General features: G+C 47.4%; 2 protein-coding genes across 8 annotated transcripts; both read left to right on the top strand.

The window, feature by feature from the left end:
- The first annotated feature begins 3,412 nt into the window (after nt 1-3,412).
- On the top strand, nt 3,413-4,597 carry CHCHD1 (coiled-coil-helix-coiled-coil-helix domain containing 1). The gene is made up of 3 exons (XM_080926053.1): nt 3,413-3,606; nt 3,699-3,817; nt 4,323-4,597. Exons 1-3 carry the CDS (start codon nt 3,483-3,485, stop codon nt 4,434-4,436), a joined length of 357 nt encoding a protein of 118 aa, XP_080782179.1. The 5' UTR covers nt 3,413-3,482; the 3' UTR covers nt 4,437-4,597.
- A 2,992-nt stretch (nt 4,598-7,589) lies between these two features.
- Nucleotides 7,590-23,388, top strand: ZSWIM8 (zinc finger SWIM-type containing 8). 7 transcript variants are annotated; one of them, XM_080926256.1, is made up of 26 exons: nt 7,590-8,067; nt 10,881-11,034; nt 11,275-11,369; nt 11,701-11,873; nt 12,035-12,142; nt 12,281-12,362; nt 12,491-12,611; nt 12,933-13,134; nt 13,273-13,448; nt 13,817-14,798; nt 15,761-15,871; nt 16,031-16,210; nt 16,303-16,486; nt 16,695-16,793; nt 17,594-17,718; nt 18,147-18,387; nt 18,479-18,637; nt 18,715-18,943; nt 19,107-19,399; nt 19,541-19,764; nt 20,935-21,423; nt 21,639-21,822; nt 21,915-22,091; nt 22,225-22,344; nt 22,665-22,775; nt 22,908-23,388. In XM_080926256.1, the coding sequence occupies exons 1-26, from the start codon at nt 7,860-7,862 to the stop codon at nt 23,369-23,371; spliced, it is 5,691 nt and encodes a 1,896-aa protein (XP_080782382.1). In that variant the 5' UTR covers nt 7,590-7,859; the 3' UTR covers nt 23,372-23,388. The 7 variants fall into 7 exon arrangements, with proteins under 7 accessions (XP_080782382.1, XP_080782383.1, XP_080782381.1 ...); XM_080926257.1 differs by having other exon boundaries at nt 15,761-15,892; nt 21,639-21,798; XM_080926255.1 differs by having other exon boundaries at nt 15,761-15,892.
- The last annotated feature ends 8 nt before the right edge of the window (nt 23,389-23,396 follow it).

Raw genomic sequence — 23,396 nt, 5'->3', positions numbered from 1 at the left:
TTGGTTTATCAGTGTATCTGATTGTAAACTACAGATATTTCTGAATCCATGTCTAAACAGGTTGATACATGTTTAGATGCTTTAAGCAACCAGGCGTCATGGTTAATATTGTGGCTTCTAATGATGTGACAAGAAAAGCTTTAACATAGGTTGGAATTGCATTGACAATTTTTTGTTTTTCATTGTGTGTGTGTCAGAGATGGATCCTAAAGCTCTGGGCATGCTAAGCATGTGCTCTGGCTCTGAGTTATGTCCTCAGACCTTTATTTTGTTCTTCAGTAAAAAAATGCCTTTGGTAGTAGCATGAAATTGTTTAACCTATTTTTTTTTTTTTTTTTTTTTTTTTTTTTTTTTTTTTGTTTTGCAGAGAATAAGATGTTTAAAAAACACAGTGGGTCCATGAGTGATAGGATGACTTGGGTTACAATAGCAAGACTGTCTCAAAAAAAAAAAGAAAGAAAGAAAAAAAAAAAAAGTAAAAAGTTTTATAGTACAGATGGGCATGCTTGTGCATGCTTTTAGTTTCAGCATTCTAGTACTTGGGAGGCATAGACAGGTAGACTGAGTGTTACAGGCTAGCCAGAGCTCTATGTTGAGACCCCATCTCAATAAATATATAAAGATCATAGTCTAAAAAGAAGAGGATTCTGATCCCCAAGCAGGTCATCAATTTCAGTGCAGGTGCTGATTCCTATAGCAAAGTAAGTATTATACAGGCCTAAATTAGCATTCAAATGTGATGTGCAACAGGAAGGGTATGTGACAGTTTTGCCGGTGTAGGGCTCTGTCCACTCCACCAGCTAACGGGAACACTCACTCCTCTAGCACTTGTATGCAAAGTGAGCCAGCTGTTCATGAATGGTTGCTGTTGGACAGGCAAGCTTGCTTTTTGTTCAGTGCTTCCCAGACTCCCTTATCCCTATCATTATGTAAATAGTCACAGAAGATCAGGGCAAATCAGGTGCTACATTTCCACAAGGGAAAGAACTCTGAGTAACCACATAGTTCTATACCAATGAAAATGCCCTACATATGAAAAAAGCAACAAGATTTTTTTTTTTCCAGTCTGAGGCTTAGCTACAATGTATACAGTACAGGTCATGGGTACTATGGTAGAAGCTTCTAATGTATATAGCAAGGTCATGGGTACTATGGTAGAAGCTTCTAATAGTCTTATTTACTACCAGAGTATGGGAGAGACCACAAGGCTGATGGCAAGTGTTACTAATTCTTTTTTTTATCTCAGGTTTCATTTTATATAATAAACTGCTTTTTACAGTGTCTTCTACCTTGTTACTTTATTAATTTATTATGTGTATGTATGTGGTAGCTTGTACTACTCTGTACATATGTGTCAGAAGAGTCAGTATTCTACCATGTGGTCTCAGGGACTGAAATCATATCAACACTTAGTGGCAGCATCTGTATCCACGTACTGAGCCATTTTGTTGGCCTTTATTTACTTATTTTGGGGTGGTTGAGGGTGATAAAATTGGAGACTTGTAAAAAATAATGGTAAACACCTTTCCTTTTTTGTTTACTTATTTAGTTTGTTTCTTTAAGGCAGGAACTGTTGTGTGGCCCTGGTTTGCCTAGTACTCATATGTAATTTAGGCTGGTTTCAAACTCTTAATCTGTCTCCTGCCTCAACTTCCCAAGTGCTTGGATTGTAAAAGTATGACATGTCTGACATAACTATTTTTAGGCACTAGAGATTAGCAATAAACAAGATACACAAAGGCTTGTCTCATTTTTAAATATTTTTCAAATATATTTTTTTTAAAGAGATACTAAAAAAATTTTTTCCCCCGAGCTTGCTTCGGTAGCATATATACTAAAATTAGGACTGTCCAGAAACTATTAGCAGGTTCCTACGCAAGGATTTGTCAAGTGCTGCATATTTTTGTAAAGTGAGTAAAAAGTTTGTCAGCAAATGCAAATTAAAGTTTGGGAAAGAAAAACACAATTCATGTGTGCATTTGAGCTGGTAGCAGAGGTAATTACAAGCCCTGAGAAGTGGATGCTGGAAACCAAACTGAGTCCTCTGGAAGAGCTAGAAACACCCTAAGCACAGAGCTGCCTCTCCAGCCCAGGCTAAGATTTCAAAGATGTTAAGGTAGATAAGGTCACAAACAATAAAATTGTGTGTGGTGGGTGCTGTGAGGGCTGCCGGTAGAGTGTGGCAAGAGAGGGAAACCCACTCTGATGTGATTAATCTTGAGTGTTAATCTTGAGATTCGCAGAAAAACCAAGACCACCATTTTTGGGCTAAATTTAAAGCAAGTTTTATTAGATACTAAATACTGACCAAAAGATGTACTTTGGTCAGGACCACTCCCAGGAATTTCCCTCCGGAGATTGGCCTTGAGCTACTTGACTCAGGAAGAAAGCCAGCGTTGTAGGTTATCAAGGGAAAATTCCAAACACCTGTGGTAAATAATTTCAAGAAAGTACCTATGCAAGTCATCTTGTTCTAAAGTAGACATCGTATAAACTACAGGACTGCTAGATTCTGCTTCCACTAGCAGAAATGTTTTGCGAATTCATTTGCAAATACCAAAGAATCCATAGCACATCTTTTGACTTGGTTTTGTAAACAGTTAAAAGTAAAACACTTGGGCTGGAGGGATGGCTCAGTGGTTAAGAGCACTGACTGCTCTTCCAGAGGTCCTGAGTTCAACTCCCAGCAACCACATGGTGGCTCACAACCATCTGTAATGGGATCTGATGACCTCTTCTGGTGTGTCTGAAAACAGCTACAGTATACTTACATAAAATAAATAAATAAATCTTTAAAAAAAAAAAAAAAAGTAAAACACTTAAGTTCAACAAGTCACAACTGGAGGTCTAGAAAAAGGAATTATAAAAATCTTGTAATGTTAAATGTGTGTCATACATAAAGGTTACAACATTCACGCTACTGTGCGAACATCCCAAACGAGTAAACAGCATCTACCCAGCAATCCTTGTAAGAGTTGTAAAAAGCAACCATTATTTTATTATTTTGGTTTTTCGCTACAGGGTTTCTCTGTGTAGCCCTGGCAGTCTTGCAGACCAGGCTAGGTTCGAACTCACAGTCTGCCTCCCTAGTGCTGAGACTTAAAGGCGAGCGCCATCACCTCCTGGCAAAAGGAATTATTCTCACAGATTTGTTAAAAGTCCTTTGCAATCCAATATCCTTAACTCCAGCCCCAGAGGATCCAATGCCTTCCCCTGGCCGCCAAGGACACAGACACAAACTCACGAACAAGTGGCAGCTTCGGACAGAGAGCCCTTGAGTCCTGCCCTGTCCTGAGCCCGCAAAGGGCGCGCACAACCTAGAGCATCCTAACCTGGTGTCGGCTGCAGCCCGACAGGGTTCGAATCCAGTGTCACTGTGAGGTTGAGACCGAGAAAGCGCGCGCACAGCTGGCTGTGGGCCGCACGCCAAGCGCGTAGGGTCACGCACGTTGCCGCAGAGCCTACTGGGAACGCTGTGCAAAATGGCGACGCCCAGTCTACGCGGCCGCCTGGCGCGGTTTGCGAACCCGGGGAAACCTATCCTGAAACCCAACAAGCCTCTTATTTTGGCTAACCGCGTCGGGAACCGACGCCGAGAGAAGGGCGGTGAGTACTTGGAGCGGGGGAGGCTGGGTAATCTCGGGGAAGAGGTGTTAGGCTGGCCTGTGACTGAAGGTCCCCCAGTTCTTCCCTTCCAGAGGCAACCTGTATCACGGAGATGTCAATGATGATGGCTTGCTGGAAACAGAATGAATTCCGCGACGAGGCGTGCAGGAAAGAGATCCAGGACTTCTTCGATTGTTCTTCCAAGGCTCAGGTGATGTCTGGCTCCTAGGGTGCCTTCTTGGGAAGAGAAAGGGAAATAAAAATAAATGGTTCACACTGCCTTGTGCTACATTATGTAGAGTCTCCCATTCATCTGGGACTGACTCCTCAACCCTCAACCAAAGTGAAAAAAGTTTATCTTCACTAATTTGCTAGCCAGAATAGTAGTTTCAGATGATACAATCATTTTGTACATCCCAAATCTCTTTAAATCTACTTTTTGTTCCTTTGGATTTGTTTTTGTTTTTTTTTCTTTTTTTTCTTTTTTCTTTTTTTTTTGTGTGCGTGTGTTCGTTCGTGCATGCTTGTGTGTAAGTGCTCGCATGTTTGAATGTGCAGAGACACATCTGTGGGCACCAATGCTGTGTGATGGCCTGAGGTAAATGTCTGGAATTTTCCTCCATTCCTCTTCCACTTTATTCTTTTAGGTACGGTCTCTTGGGGTTTGGACTATTATAAAAATTATGGGTCTTTTTGTTTTTCTGTTGTGTTTTCAGGAAGCTGGGAAGATGAGATCAATCCAGGAGACACTGGGACAGTCTGGGAGTTTACCTCCGCACAAAATGACTAAGTTGTTACAGAGATTTCCCAACAAATCTCATCTCAGCTGAAAAAAGGAGAAACATTTTCAATGAACTCTCGTTTCTGAAAGCTATACAGAGGCATGTTACCATGTGTTATCAAAGGGTAAAATGAGGCGAAACTTAATTTTGCTCTTCTGAATGAATCTTGTTCTGGATGCTGTCTTGAAATAAAACCCTTTAAAAAGAAATCGGCCATTTCTTCTAATTCACTACTCCTCCTCACACCCCAACCCCATCCTGATGATGTATACATCTTGGCCTTTCTCATCACTGGGCAAGCACCCAACCACTAAGGTAACCCTTTGCACTTCCTTTCCTGAGCTCTATAATCTCCCCTAGATCCTGGAAGTTCTTTACTTCCTGGTATGCTCTTCATTTCCTTTCTTTCGTTTTTTCTTTTCTTTTTTTTTTTTCTTGAGAAAAAGAGAGTGTTTCTCTGTGTATCCCTAGCTGTATAACTCACTCTGTAGGTCAGCCTGCCTCTCTGAGTGCTGAGATTAAAGGCCACCACTTCCCAGTTTAAATAAAGTCTGGATGTCTTTTGTTGCCTTTCAAGTCCTTTACATAATTTAGTCCTTTGGTTTTTAGTTACATAAATAGCAGTGAAGTCTTCGTATGTAGAACTTCTTTACCATCAGCTGTATTCAGTGAGTGAATACTTCACAAATAGTCTGTCAAAGTGCTTACTGAAGTTAGTGCATACACTGATAACCCAGAGATTCTGTAGATACACTGTATTTGATTTGTACAATTAATATGTTTTTAGGGCCTGGAGAGATGGCTTAGCATTAAAGGGTCCTTACTATGTTTACAGAGGACTGGCATTGGGTTCACCAACTATGCTAGGTGCCTCACAACTTCCTGTAACCAGCACCAGGGGATCTGGTATCCTTTTCTGGTGCCTTCAAATGCACTTAAAGACAGATCTATACAATAAAAAGATTTGTTGGGTATGGTGGTTCTGAGGTTTCTATATGTGCCCAGGGAAGTGGCACTATTAGGCCTTGCTGGAGTAGGTGTGTCACCTGGGAGTGTGCTTAACCCTCTTAACCTGGAAGTCAATCTTCCACTAGCTGCCTTCAGATTAAGAGATGTAAAACTCTCAGTTCCTCCTGCACCATGTCTGTCTGGATGCTGCCTTGATGATAATGGACTGAACCTGTGAACCTGTAAGCCAGCACCAATGAAAAGTCCTTATAAGAGTTTCCTTTGGGGCTGAAGAGATGGTTCAGTGGTTAAGAGCACTTACTGCTCTTCCAGAGGTTCTGAGTTCTATTCCCAGCAACCACATGGTGGCTCACAACCATCTGTAATGGGAATCCAATGCTCTCTTCTGGTGTGTCTGAAGACAGCAAGAGTGTTCTCATATTACAAAAAAAAAAAAAAAAGTTGCTTTGGTCATGGTGTCTGTTCACAGCAGTAAAATCCTAACTAAGACAGTGGGACAGTGGATATTGCCCCTTTTTCCAGCACTTAGAAGGCAGGCAAGCAGATCTCTGAGCAATGCCATAAAAAAAAAAAAAAAAAAAAACCCTGCTTCAAAAAACAAAACAAAAATCTTTTTTATTTTTAAAGTTGCTTAAAAAAAAAAAAAACAAACAAACCAACCAATGCTCTGGCAGCTGTGAGCTCACACCTTTAATCCAGCACAGAGGCAGGCAGATCTCTCTGAGTTCCAGGCCAGCCAGGACTACATAGTGAAAACATGTTACAAAACTCCCAAAAAGAAAATTAAAAAGTAAAAATTACCAACGAATTAAATACTTTGCCCAGTCTTGCTTAATGTATAAATAAACAGTACTATGTTATGTTTGGTAATTAACTTACCTAAGAAATTTGAAGGTGATGATTTTTCACTTCCCCTCTGACAGCTATTTTCTTTTTCTACTAAATAATCAGGTAGAGTAGATTATCACGTCTCAATATTTCAGTGACTTTCCACTTAATTCTCCCAAGTGGTAGGACTAAGTTTTGGTAGGCAACTAATTGTAAATTATTGGGTTTTTTTCTTACATTCTCCTGTTTGCTGAAAGTATATACTGTCCTCTGATAGTAGTGGGAATTGTGTGGGATTTTATGTAAGTTCTGCCCCTTCAAGCACAATCAAGTTAGCCTTTTCTTGGTTAGCTGATAGTATTAGTGTGGTATAGAATTGAGAGTTCTCCATGGTCTAGTGTGAGAATTACTATGGTAAAGAGCAGTCTTTCTTCCTTATCTCTCAATGGCTAGATTTCCCTACAGTCCTGTATTCCACTATAACTGCCTGGTTCTGCAAGCTGGGTCTTTTAGGTATATGAAGAAATTCAGTTTTTGGATACTTTAAGGAGTCTTAATCTAGGGTCAGTAGATTTCCGTAAGTCTGTGAACTAGGATGAGGAGAAATGCATCTTGCCACAGCTGAAATTTGGCATTTCAATCAGGGTTTTCCACAACAACCGACAGTAGCATTGGTGTCCATATAAAATAATCAAGACAGGTGGGTGGTGGGATAGAACTCAGGGCCTTGTAAGAGTTAAATACCCTGTCAATCTTGGCATTTAATGTATAAATAAACAGTACTATGTTTCATGTTTGTTTTATTAGTCTCGGTAATTGTATTTAAACCTAATTAATGTGTGATTCATAAACAATCAGGCAAGGTGGAAGGTATCCATCGACTTCATTATACCGATAAAAGGCCTTCATCGCACGCGCACACTCACACACGCAGATTTAAAATCCCCAGATTAAAAGGCAGTACAGAGGAAAAGAACAACCATTTCCTGAAATCAAACGCTTTCTTTCTTGGCGCTCCCCTTTAGAAGTTAAACTGGCTGGATTATAGGCACTGGACTGCAACTCCCAGAAGGCGATGCGGCCTCAGCCTATCCCAAAGCGTGACAATAACCTATCCAATGGTCACTCCACGGTCCCCTGACAGCCAGCGATTCTCGACGTGAACAGTGGCTGCTTCATTGGGGACACTACGGGTACCACGTAATTGCTGGAATCTGTGTTTTTTTCGTATACCTTTAGGAGTTGTGTGTGATGGTGGGCTCGAGAAAACTGCAGGCAATGTACACACATGTCCTCTACACCCGCCCGTACGCGGTCCAGTTCACGAGCACGCGAGGGCGGAAGTAGTGATGGCCGGCGCGGCCGGAAGTTCGGATCAGCTGATGGGGGAGGCGGCGCCGCAGCCGCCTAGAGGCCCTGGCCGCCCAGCGCTTCGTCCCGGCCTTGAGTCTCGCAGACTGGCCACAGTCCCCCCTCGCACCTCGCTGTTGGGTGAGGCCCGGCCCGGTGTCCCTCCCAGGCCCGAGATCCTCGACCGGCACGGCCGCCCTGAGCGCCCCGGCCACCCCCAGCCCCGGCTCGCCCCTCAGGCCCCGGGCCTCCCCTCAGTCCCCGGCCGGTGGCCCAGGCCCCGGATCCGCGGGGGGAGACCCGGCCCCGGGGGGTGCGGGCCCTATGGAGCTGATGTTCGCGGAGTGGGAGGACGGCGAGCGCTTCTCGTTTGAGGATTCCGACCGCTTTGAGGAGGATTCACTCTGTTCGTTCATTTCCGAGGCCGAGAGCCTTTGCCAGAACTGGCGAGGATGGCGCAAACAGTCAGCGGGGCCCAATTCTCCCACTGGAGGCAGTGGCGGAGGTGGCAGTGGCGGTACCAGAATGCGAGGTGAGGATGAGTGGGGAAGGCTACGGGAGGGGGGGAGGGGAGCAGGCTGGGCCTTGCTTGGGAGCTGTCCGGATCGGGAGCTGTCCCAAGCTTAGAGTAGACTTCAGGACTCGCTTCTCTGGCCTTTCAGGGATGACTTCAGGACTCGCTTCTCTGGCCTTTCAGGGATAGGGCGGCATCTTAACAGCAGAACGGGGCTTGGGGGGAGAAAGATAGAGAGGGGGAAGGGAGAAGGAAGGAGAGAGAGAGAGAGAAAGAGAGAGAGAGAGGGAGAGAGAGAGTGAATGAATCCACTCACTCGCTCGAGTCCACACAAGCTTGTGTTGTGGCAAAGAACATCCTGGCTTGGCCAGAACGGTCTTTTGTTATTCCTTTATGCCTTAGAGACTGAATATGGGAGAATACCCCTTCTCTGTTTTAAGAATGCTTAACGAAATTTGGCCTTTAGTAAACCAGAAGTAGGCAGAAGAGAATGTGGTTAGTTGTGGATTGTGAAAAAGTGACCACACGAGGTGTGTCACTCTATGGGATGGTGCATTGGTTGCTTTGCTTCCAAGATGTTGATCTCTCCTCATAAGCTGCACCAAGAAAGTATTCCACCAAGAGGAAAGTGAAGTGAACTTGCCTGTGAGTGGAGATGCTATAATAATCCATAGGGTTAAACCAGACTCCTGACATCTGTTAGAAGTAAAGGCTGGGATGAGTGGGTGGGAGTCTTGGACTTCCATATCTGAGGTCTGGGTCCATACAATCATCTTGGGGCTCTCCTTGTGAAGCACCTTTCTTTTGTGTTTCATTCATTCCTGGTCTTCCAATGAGGTCATATATTAGTGCTGTGAAGAATTTTGCTTTTGGAGCCAGGTAGGAAGGAGAAGAAAGGGGAAAGAAGCCTCATAGGCTTAGGAATCATCACATCTTAACTCCACTCAGCCCAAGGCAGCTTTTGTCCTGGGCCTCAGTGGAAACTGGCTTTCTTCAGTAGTTGAAAGGATTAATACATATATTCTATTGGGTTTTTAAAAAAGATTTATTTATTATATATAAGTTCACTGTAGCTGTCTTCTGACACACCAGAAGAGGGTATCAGATTCATTACAGATGGTTGTGAGCCACCATGTGGTCGCTGGGATTTGAACTCAGGACCTCTGAAAGAGCAGTCAGTGCTCTTCACTGCTGAACCATTTCTCCAGCCCTAATGTATGTATTCTAGATAGGTCATTCCAAAAGACTTGTTCTGCAAGCTGCAGAGATTTCTGGTTCCCCTTTAGGATACAGAGGAATTTGCCTATGCTGCTTTCTAGGAGTGGTAGTATTCAACTTCTGTTGGAGAGAGAGCACTTGTATGTGTATGCACACATACACGTGCAGATCACAGGTAGCTTTAATGTGAATCTTTGTGATCTACTTTTATATATGAGTGAGATTGTCTCATTTTTGGGGAAGTAACTAAAAGCATGGTGGTAAAGATTTTCAGCATATTGATGCGGTCCTGAATAAGTTAAGATCTTTTCCCTCGATTATTTCCTCTCTGCCTGCTATCCTTCTGAGAGAGGATCTGGCTGTACGGCCTGGAAAGGTCTTGACCCTCCCTTCACAGCCTTTCAGATCCAGCCTGAATACACCACTTCTACATCCATGCCCTCTTCAGCCACCTTCCGTTGCTTCCTCATAAAAGGGTTGCTATTGTTTTTAATAGGTTTTCTGTTCTGTGATTTTTATCAATCTTCTAATGTAGCCATTTTCTGAGGTCTGCAGTCTGTTATATCATTAATGCTTTTTGTTAAAATAGTGCAGAAAAGCCTCGAGTGCTAACCCCATCCCATTCCAGGTGATTTCAGGAGCAACAGCCAGGTGCTCGGGGATAATTAGCTCCCCCCTGGTTTCCAGGATGAGAAGTCAGACTGTGTGGGCTTCATAAGCTCTTTTGCCTTATGAGGTCCTCAATTATTCTGAGTTCTGGCTCATCTTCCCTCCTTAGTGGGTCCCTGCAGTCATTTAGAGAAAAGGTGATAAGTAAAAAAGCAGCCAGATAAGAATGCCAAAGAGACAGTACAGTGTTTAATAGGAATCTAAACGGAGAACATGGGAAACTTGGTTCTGAGGCATGTGAGTAGATCAATCACCTACCTACTCAAGTCCTAGAACCTACCAATCTGGCCAGAAGTTTCCTAGAGTCTCCCTGCTATCTTCTGTTCTGGGCCAAGGCTGGCCACCTGACTGTGTGGCTGGAGAATGCCCATCTCCCCTCTCCCAAAAGGAGTTTTAAGGGTCATTTTACCCTGACAAGAAGGGGGCTAAGAGTTCTTGCTGCTCCTTCATTGGATCTTTATCCAATTCCCAGCACCCATGTGGGATAGCTGACAACCACCTGTAATTCCAGCTCCAGGGGTTCTGACCCTTTCTTCTGGTCCCCATGGGGTCCCATACTTAAATGCACAAAATTCATACACAGACACAGTAAAAATATAAAATTTAGACTTAAATATAGCTAGGCATGATGGTGCATGCCTTTAATCCCAGCACTTAGGAGGCTGATCTCTAGAGTTTAAAACTAGCCTTGTGTACAGAGTGAGTTCCAGGACAGCCAGGTATACACAGAGAAACCCTGTCTTGATAAACAAAAACAAAAAAGCAAATAAACAAACAAGCAAAAATATGTTTTTCATATACATATGATATAAATATTTTAAAGGAGAGAGAGAGAGAGAGAGAGAGAGAGAGAGAGAGAGAGAGTGTGTGTGTCACTAGTTCCAAGTAATTATTGCAAAATAATTCTGGCCCTTTCTCTTCCACCATCCCAATCTGTTTGGAAGATGGATTGGTGATCCCATTGGTGGAGCTGTCCGCAAAGCAGGTGGCATTTCACATCCCATTTGAAGTGGTGGAGAAAGTTTACCCTCCAGTGCCTGAACAACTCCAACTCAGAATTGCTTTTTGGAGCTTCCCTGAGAATGAAGAGGACATTCGGTGAGTACTGATAATGGGTAGTGGGGTTCTAAAATCTCATACTGGCTGCTGGGCTTTCTGCAGTTGGATACTGTAGTTGGAACTGCTAAGAGGAAGATAAGAAAAGAGAGAAGTGCCTGGGGTTTCCTCCTAAGGAGTGCTAATGGACAGAGTTGCCTAGGGCATGGTGGTCTCTCACACTGTCTGTGGAATGTTCTTTGCAAGGTTGTGGCCATGTCCTCTTCTCCCCTCCCCCCCCAGTCTATACTCATGTCTAGCCAATGGCAGTGCGGATGAGTTCCAGCGAGGGGATCAGCTGTTCCGAATGAGGGCTGTGAAAGATCCACTGCAGATAGGTAAGGGTTCCATCGTGCCCTGTAGTGCCTCTTCTCATCATTAGTGTTGAAGATTTAGAACCTCTGTGGCTGGACATGGTTGCACATGTCTTTAATCCTAGCACTCGGGAGGCAGAGGCAGGCAGATCTCTTATTAGTTTGAGGCCAGCCTGGTCTCCATAGTGAGTTCTAAGACAGCCATGGTTACAGAGAGAGACCCTGTCTTAAAAAAACAAAAGCAACACAAAAACGCATGTGAAGTGAATTGTATAATTCAGTGTGGGGTCCAGGGAGGAGGGCAGAGACTATGGTTTTGGCAGCTATTTCTGACCTTGCTCTTATTTCTCCCTAGGGTTCCATCTGAGTGCTACAGTGGTGCCACCGCAGATGGTCCCTCCCAAAGGGGCCTACAATGTGGCTGTGATGTTTGACCGCTGCCGGGTCACTTCCTGTAGCTGTACCTGTGGGGCTGGGGCCAAATGGTGCACCCATGTCGTGGCACTGTGTCTCTTCCGCATTCACAACGTGAGGCCCTCCCAATTTATCCTGGCCCTATCCTACGCTTCATTCCCCCCTTCTCTGCTGCATGCCTGGCCACAATGTGAGCCCCTTTACCTCCCCCTCTGCCCATCTCTCCCCAGCTTCAGCTCCAAAACCTTTTCTCAGATGGTTCTTTGCTCTTTCAGGCATCTGCAGTCTGCCTGCGGGCTCCAGTCTCAGAGTCCCTGTCTCGGCTACAAAGGGACCAGCTTCAAAAATTTGCTCAGTACCTTATCAGTGAGCTCCCTCAGCAGGTGGGTGAGGTTGGGATAGTTCCTCACTGCTGGCTTTCTGGCTTTGCCTCAGCCTTCGCCTCAGACTTCTTTTTATACCCTGGCCTCTTTGGATTCACCTGTGCCTTGTTCTCTCTGCCTTTGTCCTTTCCCCCTCAGATTCTCCCTACAGCCCAGCGTCTTCTAGATGAACTCCTTTCCTCCCAATCAACAGCCATCAATACAGTATGTGGAGCTCCAGGTGAGTGTGTTGAGAAGGAAAGCAAACAACCTGCTAGTACTGAGCATCACTTCCTAGAGGCTCCATGCTGTTAGGTGAATCTGGTCCTTATCAATATAGGTGACTGATTGATTGCCTGTCATTTCCAGACCCTACAGCAGGGCCCTCAGCTTCAGACCAGAGCACTTGGTATTTGGATGAGTCAACACTCACTGACAACATAAAGAAGACGCTGCACAAGTTCTGTGGCCCATCCCCTGTGGTCTTCAGGTAAATTGCTGTGAGTAGGTACCTTCCTTAGGCCACTGGTAATCTTCCCTTCCTTCTCATCACTGCACTGGCACGGCACCTGCACGTGGGCATCTGGTTGACCATGACCTTATACAGACAGTGATTTCATATCTGAGTAGAGCCACCGTTAGTTTTCATTCTTTAGCTGATCATATTGACACAGATGCAGAGAAAGGTGAAGACTCTGTCACAGGTGTCTTTTCTGCTCTGTCTTCTGTGTCAGGATCCCATTTAGGTCAAAGCCCTGCTGCTTTCACCTCCTTCATTCAGCAGCCCTACCTATCTCTGTTCCTTTTACAGTGACGTAAACTCTATGTATCTCTCTTCCACGGAACCTCCTGCTGCTGCTGAGTGGGCATGTCTGCTGCGCCCTCTGAGAGGTCGAGAGCCTGAGGGAGTCTGGAACCTTCTTAGCATTGTTCGAGAGATGTTCAAGCGGAGGGACAGCAATGCTGCCCCCTTGCTAGAAATACTCACTGACCAGTGCCTCACCTATGAACAGGTAACACCTCAGGATTTACAGAGTTGTATGGTAGCTCCTTCTTTACCTCCCTTATCTTATTCTCCTTTTTCTGACAGGGTAAGAGCTTTTTAGATTTTTCTGAACTTTGGCATACCTTACATTTCTCTTTGTCTCCAGATAACAGGCTGGTGGTATAGTGTGCGCACCTCAGCTTCACACAGCAGTGCCAGTGGTCACACAGGCCGTAGCAATGGACAGTCAGAGGTAGCAGCCCATGCATGTGCAAGCATGTGTGATGAGATGGTTATGCTCTGGAGGCTGGCTGTGCTGGACCCGGCCCTCAGCCCTCAGCGGTGAGTCTTCCCCAGGATTGCTACATTCTAACAAGGCCGCCTGCACACAGAACAATCTGCTTGAGTATAGGGATTTCTCTCATCTTGGGGAATGGGAAGTGCTGAGCACTGATGTTACTAGAGGTTTGTGAGTCCTGTTTCTAACAGGCTTTCTTCTTCCCTAAATAGCACTCACTTTCCAAAGTCCATGACTGTTGTGCTGATGACTTATGGCATTGGCTCAAAAAAGCAGCCCGTCCCTCCTCCCCACTGTGCCCCTTGTTTAATGCTTTCTTTGAGGACCAATTCCTGCTTTTTCTCCTCCTTTCCACTCTCAGTGCAGACTACTTGCCATCCCTCTAACAGCCTCCTGCTCTTTGTTTCCACAGCCGCCGGGAACTGTGTGCACAGCTGCGTCAGTGGCAACTGAAGGTGATTGAGAATGTCAAGCGGGGACAGCACAAGAAGACCCTAGAGAGGCTCTTCCCTGGCTTCCGGCCAGCTGTGGAGGCCTGTTACTTTAACTGGGAAGAGGCTTACCCCCTTCCTGGTGTTACCTACAGTGGCACTGACCGGAAGCTAGCCCTGTGCTGGGCCCGGGCCCTGCCCACTAGGCCAGGAACTTCTAGATCTGGGGGCTTGGAAGAGTCCCGGCCCCGACCTCTTCCTACTGAGCCAGCTGTGAGGCCCAAGGAACCTGGGGCCAAACGCAAAGGATTGGGTGAGGGGGTCTCCTCACAGCGGGGTCCCCGCCGCCTCTCTGCCGAAGGAGATAAGGCTCTGCATAAGATGGGTCCAAGTGGGGGCAAAGCCAAGGTACTGGGTGGGACTGGCAGTGGGGGCAAGAGCTCAGCAGGCAGTGGGAGCAAACGACGGCTAAGCAGTGAAGACAGCTCCCTGGAACCAGACCTGGCAGAGATGAGCCTGGATGACAGCAGCCTGGCCCTGGGTGCAGAGGCCAGCACCTTTGGTGGATTCCCTGAGAGCCCTCCACCATGTCCTCCCTCAGTTGGCTCCAGAGGACCTTCTACCTTCCTTCCTGAGCCCCCAGATACTTATGAGGAAGATGCTGGTGTATACTTCTCAGAAGGGCCTGAGCCTCCCGCAGCCTCTGCAGGCCACCCTGGCCTGCTGCCTGGGGAGATCTGTACTCGAGATGACCTCCCTTCCACAGACGACAGTGGCAGTGGGCTACACAAAATGAAAGAGGCAGCTCCTGCAGTTGGAGAAGAGGATGATGACTACCAGGCATATTACCTGAATGCCCAGGATGGGGCTGGAGGCGAGGAGGAGAAGGCTGAGGGCGGGACTGGGGAGGAGCATGACCTGTTTGCTGGTTTGAAGCCACTGGAACAGGAGAGCCGAATGGAGGTGAGGAGACTGAAGAAGAGAGGGACTGTGGGGTGTTCTTTTCAAATGACTAAGAGGGGCTTTGTGGCTCTGGCTGGAAGTGTCCAGATCATTAGCATGACTTTATATTCTGTAGGGCATCCTAACCTCCTGGTCTGCAGTCTGCCCTCTCTACTAGATGTTTCTCAGACATTGTGTCAGAGTGCTACTTCAAAGTCTTCAGTGGTTGCTTGCTGCCCTTAGAGTAAAATGAAGGTCCTTGGCATGGCCCATGGGGCTCCACTCTGTCTGATCTTCGCCAGCTTCTCCAGCATTATTTGACTTTGTCTTTTTTCCTTGATGTACTTCACTTATTCCTGGAGCTTGCCATACTCCCTCTTGCCTCATACTTAGGTGCAGATTGGCCTTTTTGCCTGGAATAATCTTCTCACCAGGCTTGGTTCCTTCTTGTTCCTTCTTCAGGTCTTAGAGACCTTAAAGTTCTGAGAGATAGGGGTACAGGATTGTTCAACTTAGAATCCCCTCCCTGCCAGGTACGGTAGCAGATGCCTGTTATCCCAGCACTCTGGAGGTTGGTATAGGAGAATCTCTAGTTGGAGGCCAGCTTGAGTTACATAGTAAGACCCTAGCTCAAATAAAACAGACCTTGTTTCTTAGACGCCTCTCGCTTAGCTCCCACAGCCTCTGCTGACTTCCCTAGCCTACTATACCTGAGATGACCTCCACTTTCACATAAGAGTAGCAGTGCTCTACTGTCCCAAGTCCCCATGAGCCATCCTATCTGTTTGTCCCCTTTTGGCCTTTTTCAGTAATACTTGTTATCACATCATGTTGAATGATAGTGGTATCTGTAACCAGACAGAATTCCTATGGTATACCAGGGATCAGTATGGCACCCAGTGCTGTAGGAATCTTGTGCTGAGTAATCAAGTATAATATTCTCCAATTAAAGGCCTTCAAGTTTTCGGTCCTATGTCCTGTAGGTGTTATTTGCCTGCGCTGAGGCCCTGCATGCCCATGGCTACAGCAATGAGGCCTCCCGCCTCACTGTGGAGCTTGCCCAGGACCTGCTAGCCAACCCACCTGACCTCAAGGTAGAGCCGCCCCCTGCCAAGGTGAGAGAGACCTCCTTCCACTACTTCCCAGGCCCCACTTATCCCTGCTCCTATTCCTCACCCCAAGTGAGAGCTTCCTCCTATCTCTACTAAGGTAAATCAGTCTCATTGGTCCAACTCTTTGCACTTCCCATTTAGGGCAAGAAAAACAAAGTATCCACAAGCCGTCAGACCTGGGTGGCTACCAACACTCTGACCAAAGCAGCCTTCCTATTGACAGTGCTAAGTGAGCGCCCGGAGCACCACAACCTGGCCTTCCGAGTTGGCATGTTTGCATTGGAGCTACAGCGGCCTCCTGCTTCAACCAAGGCCTTGGAGGTCAGAGGTTCATTTGTTTTATCCTTAATCTTTTCAGAGTCTTCTACCTTGATTTCATGCATTGAGGTCTGAGTTCCTTCCTGTATTCTCAGGTAAAGTTGGCATATCAGGAATCCGAGGTAGCTGCTCTGCTCAAGAAGATCCCTCGGGGTCCCAGTGAAATGAGTACCATTCGGTGCCGGGCAGAAGAACTTCGGGAGGGCACACTGTGTGACTATCGGCCTGTCTTGCCGCTCATGTTGGCCAGTTTCATCTTTGATGTTCTCTGTGCTCCAGGTATTATGCTCTACAGTAAGAGGAGAAATGGGGCTGGGGTTAGGGATAGGGTAGGGTTTTTGTTTTGTTTTGGTCTTTTAAGGAAAACTAAAAGTTCCAAGACTCTAGCAGAGTCATCTTTAGGACCCACTGGGCACCTTGATTCCTTTGCTTTTTTTTTTTTTCTGATATACTTTGGTTTGCTTGACTTAACCCAATTTTCATCTAGTGGTTTCTCTCACGGGTTCCCGGCCCCCAAGTCGAAACTGGAATAACGAGATGCCTGGAGATGAGGAGCTGGGATTTGAAGCAGCAGTTGCTGCCTTGGGTATGTGTTTTGTCTTGAGCATGTTCATGATGAGCAAAGCCTGGTTCAGGCCTTGAGGGGTTGTGATGGGAAAGTCAAGATGACATTCGGGGACAAACTAGTTCTTGGTTATTACACAGTAATCTAGCAAGGGGCTGGAGATGCTCAGCAGTTAAAAGCACTTACTGCTTTTTTAAAGGATCCCGGTTTAGTTCCCAGGACCTACATGATGGCTAACAATATGTAATTCCATTTTCCAATGGATACAATGCCCTTTTCTGGATTCCATGGGCACATCAAACACATGGTACACACATTCATGTAGGCAAAATACATACATAAAAATAAATGTGTGTGTGTTACATGTGGTGGGTGTTTAAAGGACAGCAAACCAAAACTAAAGAAAGGCCTCAGAGAGGGGACTGACTATGTATCAGCTAAAAGATCAGGAAGTTGTCAGGAATATACTTTGTTTCAAGACCAGATATGATGGTTATGCTTACAATCCCAGTACTTTGGAGGTGGAGGCAGGAGAATCAAGAGTTCATTGTCATACATAGCAGGTTTGAGGCCAGCCTGGGCTACATGAGATCTTGCCGCAAAGACAACAAGCAAGCAAACAAACAAACAAGAAGTTAGATGTGCCTGGGTGTATAAGACGCACCTTTAATATGGATAGAACAGGTTGCAAAGGTCTTGAAAAGCAGGTTGAATGTAAGCAGTGGGGACCTTTTTCTCACAACTGGTAGCTGGCTCTGGCTTGTATGCTTTTGGTGTCTTTGGAGCTATAAACACTAATCCCCAAGCGGCCCTCCTCACAGGTATGAAGACAACAGTGAGTGAGGCAGAGCATCCCCTCCTATGTGAAGGCACACGTCGGGAGAAGGGTGACCTGGCCTTAGCACTCATGATCACTTACAAGGACGACCAGGCCAAACTCAAGAAGGTAAGGGACTGAGATGCTGGGTTTTTGCCAGGCAGCAAGTGAACAAAATGTCACAATCTTTCTCAGAAGTTTCCAGTACAACGACCAAAGTACTGGTCTGTGTGTAGGAGGTAAGTAGAGAGTTTTGAAGACTTCTCATAAAGAACAAGAGACCAATGGTTCTTATAGGTATGCTTGGGCATGAGGTGGAAGAAGAGAAGCAGAGAGCATAAAGTCAATCATTCATTTATTTCAATATTTATTCAGTATGTTCAGTCCTCAGGTAAGTGTTATGGAAGATTCCAAGACATGTAAGCTGGGAGGTTATCCTGTAGTTACAACTGGGGAAGACTTTCTGAGGAGGTAGCATTAGGCTGCTTCAAGAAGAAAGGAAGATAATAGAATTCAGGAAATAAAGGACATCATGTTACTGCTTGTCTCTTCTCCAGATCCTAGACAAACTCTTGGACCGAGAAAGCCAGACACATAAGCCACAGACCCTGAGTTCTTTCTACTCATCTAGTCGTCCAGCCACAGCCAACCAGAGATCCCCTTCAAAGCATGGGGCCCCATCTACCCCCGGGGCCCTGCAGCCACTGACTTCAAGCTCTGCGGGGCCTGCTCAGCCAGGGAATGTGGCAGGGGCTGGGCCAGGTCCCACTGAGGGCTTCACAGAGAAGAATGTGCCTGGTGAGGTGGGGGAACTGGGTAGGGCGGGAGGTGCTGCAGTCAGGTGGTGTCCTCTCCTGGGCTCATTCCAGTGTTCCGTTTTCTCTCTCAGAGAGCTCCCCACATTCCCCCTGTGAAGGTCTCCCACCTGAGGCAGCTTTAACTCCACGGCCGGAGGGGAAGGTTCCTAGCCGCCTAGCACTTGGCAGTCGTGGAGGCTATAATGGTCGAGGTTGGGGCTCCCCAGGGCGGCCCAAAAAGAAACACACAGGTACAGCAGCCTATGGGATGGCATGGAGGGAAGGCTAGTCTTGAAGGCTGGAGACTGACTTCATTTTGGGGTACTAGGCATGGCCAGCATTGACAGCAGTGCACCTGAAACCACCTCGGACAGCTCTCCCACCTTAAGCCGAAGGCCCCTTCGAGGGGGCTGGGCCCCTACTTCCTGGGGTCGAGGACAAGACAGTGACAGCATTAGCAGCTCTTCCTCAGACTCTCTGGGCTCCTCATCCTCCAGTGGAAGCCGCCGGGCTAGTGCCAGTGGAGGGGCCCGGGCAAAGACGGTTGAAGTTGGGAGGTCAGTAGGGAGAAACATCCATCTAGCCCATCCTCAAAACAATATTCCTAGTGTGACCCAACTGTTGTCCTCTAACATCCTTACTTACCCTGGTCCCTCCTAACCTACTTGGACTCCATTCTGAAGGGGCTCCAACCCTGTCCATACCCCATTGCTCCATCAGGTGTTACAAAGGCCGTCGCCCTGAGAGTCATGCCCCCCACGTACCCAATCAGCCGTCAGAGGCAGCTGCACACTTCTACTTCGAACTGGCAAAGACAGTTCTGATCAAGGCAGGAGGCAACAGCAGCACCTCCATTTTCACACATCCATCTTCCTCAGGAGGCCACCAGGGTCCTCACCGAAACCTGCACCTTTGCGCTTTTGAGATTGGGCTTTATGCCCTAGGCCTGCATAACTTTGTGTCTCCTAACTGGCTCTCTCGTACCTATTCTTCCCACGTATCCTGGATTACAGGTAAATCTAATGTCATGATTTGCATACAGGATGGAGGTGAATAGAAAGGATCTTATCTTTGTGACATTGCCGATCTGATGAAAGATCTCATCCCCAGAGCTTCAGTGGTGCCCACTTTGCTCCTTGTTCTTCTCCCTGAAGGGCAGGCCATGGAAATCGGCAGTGCAGCCCTGACTATACTGGTAGAATGCTGGGATGGGCACCTGACACCCCCTGAGGTGGCATCGCTGGCTGATAGAGCGTCACGGGCACGAGACTCCAACATGGTGAGGGCAGCGGCAGAGCTGGCTCTAAGCTGCCTGCCTCATGCCCATGCACTGAATCCCAATGAAATTCAACGAGCCTTGGTGCAGTGCAAGGAACAGGTATTTCCTGCTTTCAGCCATCTGAGCAATGGAAGGGCCCAACATTTTTCTTTTAAAATTTTTATTTGTGTGTGTGTACATGATGGGGTGGGGTATTGCCACAGTGTGGAGGTCAGAGGACATCAGTTTCTTCTCTCCTTACACCATGTGGGTCCTAGGAATCAAACTCAAGGTGTCAGGCTTGGCAGCCTGCCCTCCCTCCTTGTTTACCTCTCTCCCTCCCTCTCTTCCTTCCAAGAGGTCTAAGTTGCCTATGCTGGGCTTGAACTTACAATTCTGCTTCAGCTTTCTGAGTAGCTGGGACATGCTATTATTTGGGGTTTAGGGACCCTATCTTGATTCACCCATATTCAGGAGTTTATGAAGAGTCTAATTTTTCTCTCATTGTAACATTTCACATAATACAGGTTGAGTATCTGGCAGATTCAAGATTAGAATTGCTTTGAATTTTATGTTTTCAGAGTATTTTCTTAAACCTGAATGATCTTGGGGATGGGACCCGAAACTAGTTATGAAATTTGTATTTCATATGTTAATTATACACACAGCCTAGAGGTAATCTCGTGTCTCTTGGCCTCTTTCTCTCGTATGTATGTATGTATGTATGAATGAATGAATGAATTAATGAATTAATGAATGAATGTGGAATTGGACCCAGGGCCTCATGCAGGCTAGACCACCAACTGACTTACAGTCTCCAGCCCTGTTTGTGCATGAAAGCATATTTCATAGTATTTTCCTTTTGAGATATCAATGAGCCTTGTGGTCTGAAAGTTTCTGATTTTAGTGTTTTCCATTTTCAAATTATGGACACTTAGCCCAATATGAATTCACAGCTTTACATTTATCCTATTATATTCATATACTATGTGTTGTATTCTATTTTATATATTTATTCTGTTATATTTCTGAAGCTAGGATTATTCCCACCACACACACAAGCAAATCGAGGTTTATTACTTAGGGCACAAGATGATTCCTGAGAATGGACTCAGAGAAATGATGAGCTTTGGGTGTGTGGGAGGGAACAATGAATTGTTCAGTGCCTGTGTGAAGTCCTCACTGCCATCAGTCAGTGAGTCAGTCAGTGCCTTGTACCTCTGATGCTTCCTCAGCCAGTCCCCCATTCCTGGGTAAGGCCTCCCACTAATGCTCTGTGCTCCTTTCCAGGATAACCTGATGTTGGAGAAGGCCTGCATGGCAGTGGAAGAGGCAGCCAAGGGTGGGGGCGTGTACCCTGAAGTGCTGTTTGAGGTTGCTCATCAGTGGTTCTGGCTTTATGAGGAGACAGCAGGCGGTTCATCCACAGCCCGGGAAGGGGCTACAAGCTGTAGTGGCAGTGGGATGAGGGCTGCTGGGGAGGCGGGGCGGGGACTCCCTGAGGGTAGGGGTGCCCCAGGGACTGAACCTGTTACAGTGGCTGCGGCAGCAGTGACAGCAGCAGCCACAGTGGTTCCAGTCATCTCAGTGGGGTCCAGTTTATATCCAGGTCCAGGACTGGGGCATGGTCATTCCCCTGGCCTGCACCCCTACACTGCTCTCCAGCCCCACCTGCCCTGCAGCCCTCAGTACCTCACACACCCAGCTCACCCTGCCCACCCTATGCCTCATATGCCTCGGCCTGCCGTCTTCCCTGTGCCTGGCTCTGCGTACTCACAGGTGAGATGCTGTTTTCCTGATGGTGTGGGGCATGTGGAGAACACTAGGTCACAGGGTTTGGGTATAAATATACTTCGGGTATGTACGAGGGCTGTCCAGGAGTCCGAGTAAGGTGGTAGGAAATGGGAGACCAAGGCAACTAAGTAAAAAATGTAGGGATGCCCATTTGTTACCAAACAACACTTGATATCTGCTCTCCTTTCCATCTGTTACAGGGTGTGCATCCTGCATTCCTGGGGGCTCAATACCCTTATTCAGTGACTCCTCCCTCACTGGCTGCCACTGCTGTATCTTTCCCTGTCCCTTCCATGGCTCCCATCACAGTCCATCCTTACCACACAGAGCCAGGGCTCCCACTGCCCACCAGTGTGGCTTGTGAGTTTCGGGGCCAGGGAGCAGGTGAATAGAGGGGGAGGTACGCTGGACATGGGAGGCAGGGAAGGCATTTCCTCTGTACTGCTTCTCTCACATGACTTTCAATCTACCCTCAGTGAGCAGTGTCCACCCAGCATCCACATTTCCAGCCATCCAGGGAGCCTCACTGCCTGCTCTAACCACACAGCCCAGCCCTCTGGTAAGCGGAGGTTTTCCACCACCCGAAGAGGAGACGCACAGTCAACCAGTCAACCCACACAGCCTGCACCACCTGCATGCTGCTTACCGAGTTGGTAAGACGTCCCTTTCTGTACTTCTACCTACAGCTGGGTGAGGGGCTCCTCAGTGGTTTACTATGGGCCAGGTACCAGGATGGGGGAGATGGTGAAGGATATATCCTATTGTGTGCCCATCTGTGTTCCCTAGGGATGCTGGCACTGGAGATGCTAGGTCGCCGGGCACACAACGATCACCCCAACAACTTCTCCCGCTCCCCCCCCTACACTGATGATGTCAAATGGTTGCTGGGGCTAGCAGCAAAGCTGGGTAACATCTCCCCTCCTCAGGACCATTGTCCCCCCGACCTGCTTCCCTTACCTTCCTATCCCAGACCTCCTTCCTAGCTCTTGCTCAGAGTTGAGGCCTTGGTCGGGTATGTGTGTGAGCGTGGGGGGTGGAGGGTTACCTCAGCTCCTGGGGTGGAGGGTGGTTCTCTGTCAGGCCAGAGCTGAGATATATAAGAGGGTCCCTAGGGCAGAGGTGGCCACCCCCGTCTCATGCCCCTCCCCTGCCCCCCAGGAGTGAACTACGTGCACCAGTTCTGTGTGGGGGCAGCCAAGGGGGTGCTGAGCCCGTTTGTGCTGCAGGAGATCGTCATGGAGACGCTGCAGCGGTTGAACCCCATTCATGCCCACAACCACCTCCGAGCCCCGGCCTTCCACCAACTGGTGCAGCGCTGTCAGCAGGCATACATGCAGGTGATAACTCGGGAAGTATGCAGAGGGGTGGAATACCTCCTGGGCAATTGGACCAGAGCCCTCAGCATGTAAGGGAGGTGAGGCCTCAGTTGTGTGTGCTTTGTGCTGATTCCCCTCCAAACCACCCTCCAGTACATCCATCACCGCTTAATTCACCTGACCCCTGCCGACTACGACGACTTTGTGAATGCGATCCGCAGCGCCCGCAGCGCCTTCTGCCTGACACCCATGGGTATGATGCAGTTCAACGACATCCTACAGAACCTCAAGCGCAGCAAACAGACCAAGGAGTTGTGGCAGCGGGTCTCTCTAGAGATAACCACCTTCTCCCCCTGAGTCTGGCCCCTGTAGGGCCCTATATAGGGACACAGGCCTGTGGCTATGGGGAGCCCTCACACAGAGGGTCATGTGACTCTTGGCTGGACAGAACATCACCACTCAATTCCCTTGTAGCCCAGACTGGCAGCTGCTCTTGGGCTGTAGCTTGGGGCCAAGATGTCTCAGGCCTTAGAAGCCTAGGGTTGGGGGAGACAGTCTTGTCTGGGAGAGGGTGTTGGGTGGCCTCTGGTATTTATTTGGCATTTATAAATATATAAACTCCTTTTTTACCTGCTGTAGTCT

This window comes from Micromys minutus (genome assembly GCF_963924665.1).
Source record: "Micromys minutus genome assembly, chromosome: 12".
In the NCBI taxonomy this organism is placed as follows: domain Eukaryota; kingdom Metazoa; phylum Chordata; class Mammalia; order Rodentia; family Muridae; genus Micromys; species Micromys minutus.
Note: the sequence above shows the minus strand (reverse complement) of the source record. Positions and strands in the feature narration are given on the sequence as shown.

Excerpts from the sequence above, each read along its gene's own strand:
- CHCHD1 (XM_080926053.1), top strand. The coding sequence starts at position 3,483 with ATGGCGACGCCCAGTCTACGCGGCCGCCTGGCGCGGTTTGCGAACCCG. Across the intron at positions 3,607-3,698 it reads CCGACGCCGAGAGAAGGGCG|AGGCAACCTGTATCACGGAG; the intron begins GTGAGTACTTGG and ends CTTCCCTTCCAG. Across the intron at positions 3,818-4,322 it reads ATTGTTCTTCCAAGGCTCAG|GAAGCTGGGAAGATGAGATC; the intron begins GTGATGTCTGGC and ends TTGTGTTTTCAG.
- ZSWIM8 (XM_080926255.1), top strand. The coding sequence starts at position 7,860 with ATGGAGCTGATGTTCGCGGAGTGGGAGGACGGCGAGCGCTTCTCGTTT. Across the intron at positions 13,449-13,816 it reads CCGGCCCTCAGCCCTCAGCG|CCGCCGGGAACTGTGTGCAC; the intron begins GTGAGTCTTCCC and ends TTGTTTCCACAG. Across the intron at positions 22,345-22,664 it reads GGGGCTAGCAGCAAAGCTGG|GAGATCGTCATGGAGACGCT; the intron begins GTAACATCTCCC and ends TTTGTGCTGCAG.